The sequence below is a fragment of the Bactrocera tryoni genome, chromosome 5 (genome assembly GCF_016617805.1).
Source record: "Bactrocera tryoni isolate S06 chromosome 5, CSIRO_BtryS06_freeze2, whole genome shotgun sequence".
Taxonomy (NCBI): domain Eukaryota; kingdom Metazoa; phylum Arthropoda; class Insecta; order Diptera; family Tephritidae; genus Bactrocera; species Bactrocera tryoni.
This window is the reverse complement of record NC_052503.1, coordinates 17,801,986-17,812,763: the sequence shown is the minus strand read 5'-3', so window position 1 is coordinate 17,812,763 and position 10,778 is coordinate 17,801,986. Positions and strand designations below refer to the sequence as shown.

At 37.4% G+C, this 10,778-nt stretch overlaps 2 protein-coding genes across 2 annotated transcripts; one reads left to right on the top strand and one right to left on the bottom strand.

Moving 5' to 3' along the window:
• Positions 1–10: 10 nt before the first annotated feature.
• On the bottom strand, positions 11–983 carry LOC120777577 (multifunctional methyltransferase subunit TRM112-like protein). Its single transcript, XM_040108987.1, has 3 exons — positions 830–983; positions 603–704; positions 11–540 (listed from the first exon to the last, which is right to left on the bottom strand). The coding sequence occupies exons 1-3, from the start codon at positions 905–907 to the stop codon at positions 346–348; spliced, it is 375 nt and encodes a 124-aa protein (XP_039964921.1). The 5' UTR covers positions 908–983; the 3' UTR covers positions 11–345.
• Positions 984–1,310: 327 nt separating this feature from the next.
• Positions 1,311–5,677, top strand: LOC120778061 (integrin-linked protein kinase). The gene is made up of 6 exons (XM_040109742.1): positions 1,311–1,568; positions 2,075–2,240; positions 2,307–2,708; positions 2,769–2,912; positions 4,330–4,497; positions 4,575–5,677. The coding sequence occupies exons 1-6, from the start codon at positions 1,480–1,482 to the stop codon at positions 4,950–4,952; spliced, it is 1,347 nt and encodes a 448-aa protein (XP_039965676.1). The 5' UTR covers positions 1,311–1,479; the 3' UTR covers positions 4,953–5,677.
• The last annotated feature ends 5,101 nt before the right edge of the window (positions 5,678–10,778 follow it).

Sequence of the window (10,778 nt, the reverse complement as noted above, 5' to 3'; positions counted from 1 at the left end):
ACGTAGACCCAACTGTCGTGGGAATGGCATTTTACTTATTTTTAATTTGGGTCAATTTCGGTAACGTTGAAACCGAAGATTATTTTACTCGCTACTACATGAGTAGCGAGAGTTTCAATCATCATTCTACCTACTTCATCACATTCACTTAAGGCTGCTTCCATGTCAAAAACATCAAGTGTAAACCAGTAATATTTTTTGGTTTTAGAATTAAGTCTATTTGTGTCAATTAAATTTACCTCATTTTGTCACTATGAAAATTATTAACAAACCATAGATGTTTTGATTTAGCAATAAGTATTAAAAATAACTAAATATGTACAAGATAAAAAATAGGAGCACGTCTTAAACCTCATCCTCATTCAGCAGCATATTCGGTATGCCGTCGGTTATTGGAAAAACACGACCCGTTTCAGGGCATTCCAGCTGCCCTTCAAGGACATCAATCTCCAACAACAAATGGTGCAGTTTTTTTAATAACTCTTCATTTTCAGCGACATTTGCGGGTAGTTCGGCAGGAATGTCATCATTGAGCCCAGCCTGCAAGAAAATATGTATTTTAATAGGATGAAATGATTTGTTTGACAAAAACAAAAACACACCACTTCAGCGGCCAAGCGAATACCTGACCAGTCAAGTCTAGGCAGTAAACGCTCTATAAATGTCGGATTGAACTCTGCTTCAACAACGTCCTGTTTAGCTATCTGTAAGTACATTATTTTTATATTACTAAAGGTAAAATGGTTTCAAATAGTTGCATACTTCATTGTAAAGAAAGATCGAGTGTTACGGGCCCGGAGTAGCATAAACACATGTTAGTTTTACTTACAGTTAATTTAAGTGGAAAGCCAACTTTTACACCTTTTATGGCTTTAGATGTTAAGAAGTTATAAGTGCTGAGCCTCATATTTGTTTGTTATTTCAAAAACACTACTAAAGCTATTAAAAATATAAACTACACCTTTTTACCACGTTCTTAAACAAATGCCCTTCCAATACTGCCGGATCTCTCACAATTATCTTTTCAGTGCATAAAACAGAATGCTCATTAAACATAGCTCAGCAAATTATTTTGCTAAAATTATTGCAATAACTATTTACACATATCTACTACTTTTTATATAATTCAGTTTTTTAATTTGTATACGTTTATCAATTGTAACATATTTTTGAATTTAATTGTGGTTTTTTTATTTTCAATTTCTTTTTTAATATTCTTTCTTTAAGAAACAGTTGTACAACACTTTTCGTTAGCAAGTACCCAAACCATTTATGACATCACAGCTCCAATTGGAATTTGACATTTAATTTCTAAATAAATTCTTCAAGTTCTTTTGGAAGCCAATCTGTTGAATTAATTTAGAAATTTGTTACAAAAGTGTTATTTAGTGCGATTTCTGTGGAAAATATTTGTTAATGTGCCACTGAATTACGTGCACATACTAAAATTAGTTAATTTGCGTTGAAAAGAGTACAAATATGGAAGATATATTTCATTGGTGCCGTGAGGGAAACTCGATACAAGTACGCCTTTGGCTCGAAGATACAGGCAATGATATGAATTTAGGGTAAGAAAACAATTAAATTGTATAATTGCCACCATTATGACTTTATGCTCCAACGCGTTTTGGCAACATTCTATAGAAGTGAGTGTATAAACTGCAGAGTGACGTCATGATGAATACTTGATTGCTTTGAAAAATTGTGTAAACATTTGCATACCAAATGGCCCCACTACATAAATAAGAACAACAACAAAAACTCCAGAGGCAAATCTCGTTCGAAAATGAAAACATATTTGTATATGTATGCCACTTGTGCATATGATTCAAAATATGTGTGAATGTACCATTCCGAAAAATAAAAACAAAAACCAAACACATTTAGTCAATGGCTACTATGGATATGGATGTATGACATAGAGCGATCCATTATTACGATGATTTGTGCAGATCGTTTTAGAACTTGATTGGCGGAATGGATGCAATTGTGAATGATGTTTTTTATATTATTTTTGTATCTATGTAATGCTGATAATCTTAAATGAAATCTACATAAATATTATTTTTCCTAGTGATGATCATGGCTTCAGCCCCCTACATTGGTGTGCCAAAGAGGGCCATACGAAATTGGTGGAAACCCTAATACAGCGTGGCGCTCGCGTTAATGCCACTAATATGGGCGATGATATTCCTCTACATCTTGCGGCTGCACATGGACATCGTGATATTGTGCAATTAGTGAGTCAATATACTTATGTTTGTATTCAACTTATACATTTCTGAATTATTCTTTCTCCATTATAGTTAATTCGTGAGCGCTCTGATGTCAACGCGGTAAATGAACACGGCAACACGCCGTTGCATTATGCCTGCTTTTGGGGTTACGATATGATCTGTGACGATCTAGTCAATGCTGGTGCGCTCGTTTCAATTGCCAACAAAGATAACGATACACCCTTAGATAAGGCCAAAGCTGGTTTGTCAAAGCGTCTGCATGATTTAGCCGAACGAAATGGTCATGACATCAAGAAAATCAGCTTTAAAGAACAAAGTTGGTTGGGTACCAAAACACGTTCACGCGATGCCACACTCTCGCGCTTTAAAGGTATTAATTTGGGTGAATTAGATTTGCATACAAAAATCGCCAGTACGCCGTCGGGTGAGACATGGCGTGGCCGTTGGCAGAAGAACGATGTTATAGCCAAGGTGCGTAGGTGTATTATATTGCAGTTTGTTTTGACAGCTATTGTTTGGTTTGATTTACAGATTTTAGCGGTGCGTCACTGTACGGCGCGTATATCGCGTGATTTCAACGAGGAGTTTCCAAAGCTGCGCATTTTCTCACATCCGAATATCTTGCCAATAATTGGCGCATGCAATCAGCCACCAAATCTTATTACAATTAGTCAGGTGAGTACAGGAGTTTTGAGATTGTTTTTATTTTATTTTTGAAATGCTTGGGTTTTCATCTTTATATCATACATCATACATACTGAGTATTATTGTGTAGCATACCTTCCTTTTATTTTTTACAACCATCTAACAGTTTACCCAAATCATCTAATCCCTACCTCATTCATCTGCATCTCCTCTCTGGCGCAATTTTCAATAATTTTGCTTATTTCTTGCTGTGATTTTATCATCTTTATTTAAGGGGTTATAACCACTTGCAATTCAGAATTGTGATTTTTTTTTGTGAGGAGGTATTTTATTAAATTAATAAATAAAAGAAGAAGAAAAAAAAACGTTAATTTCTGTTCTATCAAAGCTGCAGTAACCTTGAAAAATAGAAAGATTCCAAACAAAAAATTGATTTTGATAGTTTAAGTTGTACGGCAGCTATATGCTATAGTAATCCGATCTAAAATTTTTTTTCGGAGATTGTATCTATGCGTTAGATAACAATCCATGTCGAATCGCGTGAAGATATCTCGCCATATACGAACGTTTTCCATACAATGTCTGGATTTTCATCGATCAGTTTGTATAGTAGCTGTACGTTATAGTAATCCGATCTAAAAAATTTCTTCGTAGGTTGTAGCCTTGTTTTCGAAATTAAACTGTGTCAAAGTTCGTGAACATGTCTCGTCAAATAAAAAAGTTTTCCGTACAAGGACTTGATTTTTATCGATCATTTTGTACGGTAGCTATATGCTATAGTTCTCTGATTTCAACAATATCTTAAGAAATTGTACCGTTGTCTTAGAAAATTAGCAGTGGAAAATTTCGTGTAGATATCTCGTCAAATAAAAAAGTTTTCCATATAAGGACTTATTTTTGATGGATCAGTTTGTATGACAGCTATATGTTATAGTGGCCCGATCTGAAAAAAATATTCTGAGATTGCGTTATTGTCTTGGAAAGTAATCTGTGGCAAATTTTATGAAGGTATCTCCTCAAATTAAAAAGTTGTTCATACAAGAGCTTGCTTCTGATGGATCAGTTTTTATGGCAGCTATATCATATAGTTGTCCAATATCACTGGTTACGTTAATGAAGCTGTTTCTTGAGCAGAAAAGGATATGTGCAAATTTCCAGATTGATATCTCAAAAACTGAGCGACTTGTTCGCATTTATGCAGACATACTTCGCTGATCAAAAGTTCTTTAAAAGTTCTCTGCCGTTTTATTCCGGCTCTTACAAACTACGTGTTAAACCTTACTCGTATCTAGGTTTAGAAGCGATTTTTTGAAATTCTGAAGTGGATATAACCTCAAATCAAAATCTCATATGCACTCCCGCATCCCGTTTAAACATGCACCTTTTGCCGTAAACATTACATAATAAATTTATCTTATTAAAATTGTCTCCAAACACATTTGTGTAGTTTATGACGCGTGGTTCACTCTTTAATTTGCTACACCGTGCCACTGGTATTGTGGTGGATACGGCGCAAGCAGTGCGTTGCGCCTTGGACATAGCACGTGGTATGGCGTATCTACACTCGCTAGAACGCATCATACCCACGTACAACTTGAACAGTCATCACGTCATGGTAAGTATAATTCATATATAAATTTTCGACAATAACTAATTACACAAAATTTGTTGTAACATAAATTATTACCACAGATCGATGATGATTTGACCGCGCGCATCAATATGGGCGATGCGAAATTCTCCTTCCAAGAGAAGGGACGCATTTACCAACCGGCCTGGATGTCACCGGAGGCGCTGCAACGCAAACCGGGCGATCGCAATTGGGAGGCGTGCGACATGTGGAGCTTCGCCATCATCCTATGGGAGCTGACAACGCGTGAGGTGCCGTTTGCCGAATGGTCGCCCATGGAGTGCGGCATGAAGATCGCCTTGGAGGGTCTGCGCGTAAAAATACCGCCGGGCACGTCGCCGCACATGTCGAAACTGATCACGATCTGCATGAATGAGGACGCTGGCAAGCGACCGAAATTCGATATGGTCATACCGATTTTGGATAAGATGAAACGCTAAAGCAACAGAGAAAATGATCATCATGGCTGCCTTTGTATGAGCTTATGCAGCGCGTTTCTAGCACATTTTCGCTTAAAACTAATGCAAAACTAAAAATGTGTGTTGTATTTAAGCCAAGCACAACGAAAATGCCAACTCATTTAATAAATACGAAATTACCATTTACCGCAAGCAGCGTAGGCCTTTGTCTATTGCATAACTGCGCTGCATGCGGTCGCCTTTGCCAAACCACAAAAGTGCCTAAAATCGTCGGAATTTTTAATAAACGCAAACATTTAACTCAAATTAAATGCATATAATGAAAATAATTGCACAAAGTATATTTAGTAATTTTTTAAAACAATTTTATGCGTGATTTACATATATACAAACTATTTTTAAACCAGCGTTTTCCGTATGCAAATGTTGCACGTTGTGTGTTTAAGTCAATTATGCTTTGTGGCAACTGTAAAATCTCAAATTCTACAACTACAACAACAACTACTATTACTACCCACCCAATGGCGCATAACAATTAATTTATTTAATATATTTTTATGTATTTGTTTACTAATCTCTGCTATTCTAAGAAGCCAATTTAACTTTAAACTATTTTATCGGTGCTCTAACTGTATTATTAATGCCACCACAGTTGTATTTCGTTAATTTTAACTACTTTCAACACCCACTGATTTATGTTTTTATTGTTTTTGTACTAATTTCGGTAATAAAAAATAAATTTTTTGTTATTGCTGTTATATATTTTGATATTTTTATATACTTTATACTCGTATATTATATTTTAAATATTATGTAATAGCCAAAATAACAAATAAAATAATTTAATGTAGTATTTTTTATAATAAAGCTTAAAGAAAAGTGTTTTTTCATTGTTCCTTGTACATTAGGGTGCGGTGTCATGAAGTCACTTAAAAACAAGAAGAAACGTTAATTTCGGCTGCACCGAAGCTAATATACTCTTCACAGGCGCATTTCTTTTAGTAACTAATTGTTCAGTTTATATGGAAGCTGTATGCTATAGTAATCCGATCTGAACAATTTTTTTTATTTTTTACATTGTTGCCTTAGAAAATAATCCATATCAAATTTCGTGAATATATCTTGTCAAATGCAACAGTTTTCCATACAAGAACTTGATTCCGATCGTTCAGTTTGTATGGCAGCTATATGTTATAGTGGTCCGATATTGGCAGTTCCGAAAAATGAGCAGCTTCTTGAAGAGAAAATGACGTTTTCAAAATTTTAAAACGAAATCTTAAAAACTGAGGGACTAGTTCGTATATATACAGACGGACAGACAGACGGACGGCAGACAGACAGACGGACATGGCTAAATCGACTCAGCTCAACATACTAATCATTTATATATACACTTTATAGGGTCTCCGACGCTTCCTTCTGGTTGTTACAAACTTCGTGACAAGCTTAATATACCCTATTCAGGGTATAAGATAGAAATCGTTAAACTTTCTCTAATATGATCTGTTAGTAATTTATGCATTTTTTAGCGCATACAAATGTGCAAAAGTTGTTTATCTTGATTTTGGTCTGCCTGTTTGTATGGCAACTACATATATTCTACAGTTTTCCGATTCTAACAGCTTCTTCAGAGATTGTAGCTTTACATTGAACTTTAATCCATACCATATTTCGTGAAGATATCTTGTCTAGCGGGAGTAAATTACCTAACCGCCTCTTAAGAACATCAAGAGGTCTTTCCTCAATTACGTCGACGGCATCGAACAATACGCCGACCGTACTTCGAACAAAACTAAGTTCCGACGAGCACGGACCGCCATTCACAGCGGAACTATTAACACCTTCACCGACTCCCTTCCAGTAAATGGCGTTCCTGGAGTCAAGCCACCATCCACTGCAGACGAAGAGCTCAAGTTGCCGCGAGAAACGAGAGTGACACTTGCGCAGCTTCGTTCTGGATACTGTAGCAGGTTAAAAACCTACTTGGCCATATCCAACATATGTCCTGCTTGCAATGAGTCTCCGCGTGACACTGGCCACCACTTTGCATGCCCCGCCAACCCCACTCATCTGAAACCATTTTCCCTTTGGTCCGACACCGTCGAAACAGCACGTTTCTTGGGCCTCCCGTTAGATGACGTCGACGACAACTCAGATAATCCTCATCATCCTAACGGGGATTGAAAAACTGCTAAAACAACAACAATAAGGAAGATTTCGAGGTGATTCGTGAGATCCGGCATCCCTAGCTCAATTTTTCTTTGGGCCTCGTAATAAATCTATTGATTTATGATGGTAATAACTCCTTTGTCTGATCTACTACCCCTTCTCCTATAGTCCAGACTCTAGCTAGTTCCCCGATATCTACTTTACAATATGACAGAGGTTGTATGGTCATCTCTAAAAGCACTAAACCCAAGTTGCGGCTTTTTCTTCCCGTCTTTCTACCCTACAGCGATCTTACCTTTTACAGCGGCAACTGTTTTTGTTGTAGCAATAAAGACAATCCCTCAATACCATGTTTATGTTTTTGTTGTAGCGGCAGAATTCTGTCGAGTTGACAGTCCTTGGTCGGATAAAAATCCGGGTCCGTTCCGGTTACGTAGACACGACTGCCGTGGGAACGGTCCTCAATACCTTTTTTGGTAATGCTGTCAAGTTGGAAGGACACAAATCCCGGTTCGTTCCGGTGACGTAGACTCGACCTTCATGAAAACGGTACATGCCAAATCTTCTTCCGTGATTTCATTCTAACAGGTTTCATTCATATTCTTCATCGTTGTCTTTAGATCTTCTGTGGGATTTGTAGTTATTCCAGAGTCTACAAAGGTCTACATTATTAAGTTTCTAACTTTTTATCGCCGTCTTTGTTTTTACCATCAGCTTTCAACGTTTGATGTTGTTTTCGTAGCGGCAGAAAACAGCCCGAGGTAATTTAAAGGAATGCTGAGGTGAATCCGTTCCGATAACATAGACCTGACTCCTTCGAACGGTTTCAGCATTTGATCGGCAGTTCTCGTTCACATTGTTTACTTTTTCGGAGGGATTAGATATATCTTGGCTTCTGTTCGAGACTATAACAGAATTAGATCAGATTAGTGATGAAAAATATTTATTAACATTGTTCGATCCGGAGAAAGTGAGCGACTCTCACACATGACTGCCTATCCTGCTTCCGCCAAGCCAAATTCGAAGGTCTGAGCGGAACAGGTATGTAGAACTTTAAGTTTGGCTACCACTTCCTGAGTTGTGGATTGCGATTTGAACTGTAGGAATCCCTCAAAAATTGTTGAACGAGTTTATTTCCAACATCAATGTGAATTCCTTACATTTTCTAAAACTTATTTAAAGCTTCTATAATATATTTGTGGCATGCATTGTCATATTTCTCCCTTTCATGCCTCTTAATAAATTTTTGCATTCCTAAATGTCATTGTTCTAAAAGCATTATTCACCGGATATAAGCAACACCAACAAAAACCGCTGAAAATACTTTGCCGGTCACGTGCTTTCCTATCGGTTTTGCCACCGAGCTACTCCACATTTGTAGCTTGTCTGCAAACGTTTGCAGAAATGCATTTCCGATGATTTACTGTCAAAACTGTACTTATGTATATATGAGAGAGAGCGTCGACTGTGCAGTAGCGGCGAATGAGCTTCAAAAAGCTCCAACGAAATCCCACACTCGAAACACGAGCCTCGGCACTCAGCTGTTGTTGCCGGAAGTGCAGACCATGCTCGGTGAGAATGTGTATGCGCGAGTGAGTGTGAAAGACGCTGCAATGAGCACAACGGCCCTGACCTACTTAACATCAGCGCTGGCAGCAACAACAAGCACAAGCAAATAATTTGAAAAGAATGAGCTATTGGGAGCAGATTCACTTTTTATTGCAGCGGCTAGTGTTCCGTCTTGTGCTCGTATCCTGAAAAGTGTGAGAACCCAGTGATTTCGCCTGTGGTAGTGTGTGTGTGTGTTTTGTTTACTTGTATGGGTTTGTGTTGTTAGCTTTTCTAAGTGCTTGTCGAAAGCTTTGAAAAGGCTCATAATGAATGAATCAGTAAGGCAAAATGTGGAAATGCGATTGTTGACATTTGAGGAAAATGGCTTATGTTGCTTGGAAGTCAGCGCAGATAATTACTTAAGAATTAAGTAGTATGCATAACATAAATAAATATTTTAATTTGCGGTCATTCTGAGATTTTTACATGGAAAGTCGACCTGCGGATATTCATCAGTCATTCTTAGATAGCATAAAACTTGATCAAAATTGACCCGGACTGAATATTTTAATTTGCGTTAATATTGATTGCTTCTAAGATTTGGACATGGAAAGTCGACCTGAGCATATCCATTGCCATTCCAAGGTAGCCTACAACTTGAACAAAATTGACCCGGATTGAAACAACTTTTTCACATATTTTAATACTCCTTCAAATTAGGCTTGAGCTAATACCAGCAAGCCAAGGCTTAAACCAATTTTCCATACATTTGCTATAAGCCTCGACTGGGGTGACCTTCAGTGGCTTCAGCGAATTTCTCGGAGCGCCATTCGTCAGATTAAACCTTGCCGTTAGCAGTAATGATGAATTTGATAAATGTAGGGTCATCAGCAAATTTGTCAAGCATCTATTTTACGACCTCTACATGTAGTTTTTACAAGAGATGGTATACCTCTAATATTGACACGCGTTATATCCAAATCTTTAGTCAAAATGCGTTTAGTCGTTCCATAAGAGATGTTAGATGCTCACATTGAGATCCCCTGCTACTTTCGGATGACAAAAATATGGTATCCAAGTACTCTTTCTTTACTTTTTTTGATGTTATCGTTGTTCCAAAAGATTGGCAGCTTTAAAAAACCACTGTCCAAAATTGCTTAATTTTTGACACTAAATCAACACAAAGAATAACTTTTTTTTCTGGAAGAATTCCTCGCTCTACGCCAATTTGCAATACCCTCTTCGTTAGTGTCCGTTATAATTACTTATATACAATTATAAATGAATAGCAGAGAAACAGCGTTTCGATGACGACTATTATGTCCAGAAGTATGAGTAGTCTTTCTAGATAGAGTTAAGCCTCATTCTAGCCATCAGTTCGATTTAATGTGAGAGTGTCTAGCAATAATTTTTTGTGTCAACATAGTGAAAAGACTGGCTGAAAACTCAAGTCCTGAAAATTTCAAGTCCTTAGCTTTTGCTTCAGAGTTTGTTCGTTGAGACGACCTAATTCCCTCTCCATTGAGTATGTTTTCTGGTTTACAAACAAGAAATAGGTAGTACCAACAGGATTCTTAATACTTTGTTCCACCAAATTCTCGCTGTAATGAGGTTTGGATATTCTCGCTACAAACTGTTCCCAGAGGTTCAGCATAAAATACATAATAATTCTCACAAAAGCCTGCTATACGTTCCAATAATTGACAGTCCGGCGTCCTAGCCATGTTTGGTGCGGTTAGTAATAGTCAATGATCCTTAAAGCACTGTAGCTTTTATCTTCCTTTTAGACAAATCCTTCTTGGTATACAAAGAAAATTCTTCCCCTCACAGCCCCTTGGTAGTACGTGTATTTTATGAAAAAGAAATACGCAAAAAGCGTAGGGAAAGGATACAAAGAGCAGCTGTATAAGCATCAATGGAGCTCTAAGACAGGCAGTAACTGTTTTTTTACACTTACTGCCAAAACACACCTGTTCTCTAAGCGACTGGTAGTGAAGTCAGTTTTTAGACTGAGGATACCCTACCTATTAGCCGCCTGTAATAAGAGAATAAGTTCCCGCTTCTACATAAATTCGTTCACCATTATTGCTTTCCCTTCCAGAGAAGAGTTGGAAAGCCATCTATACG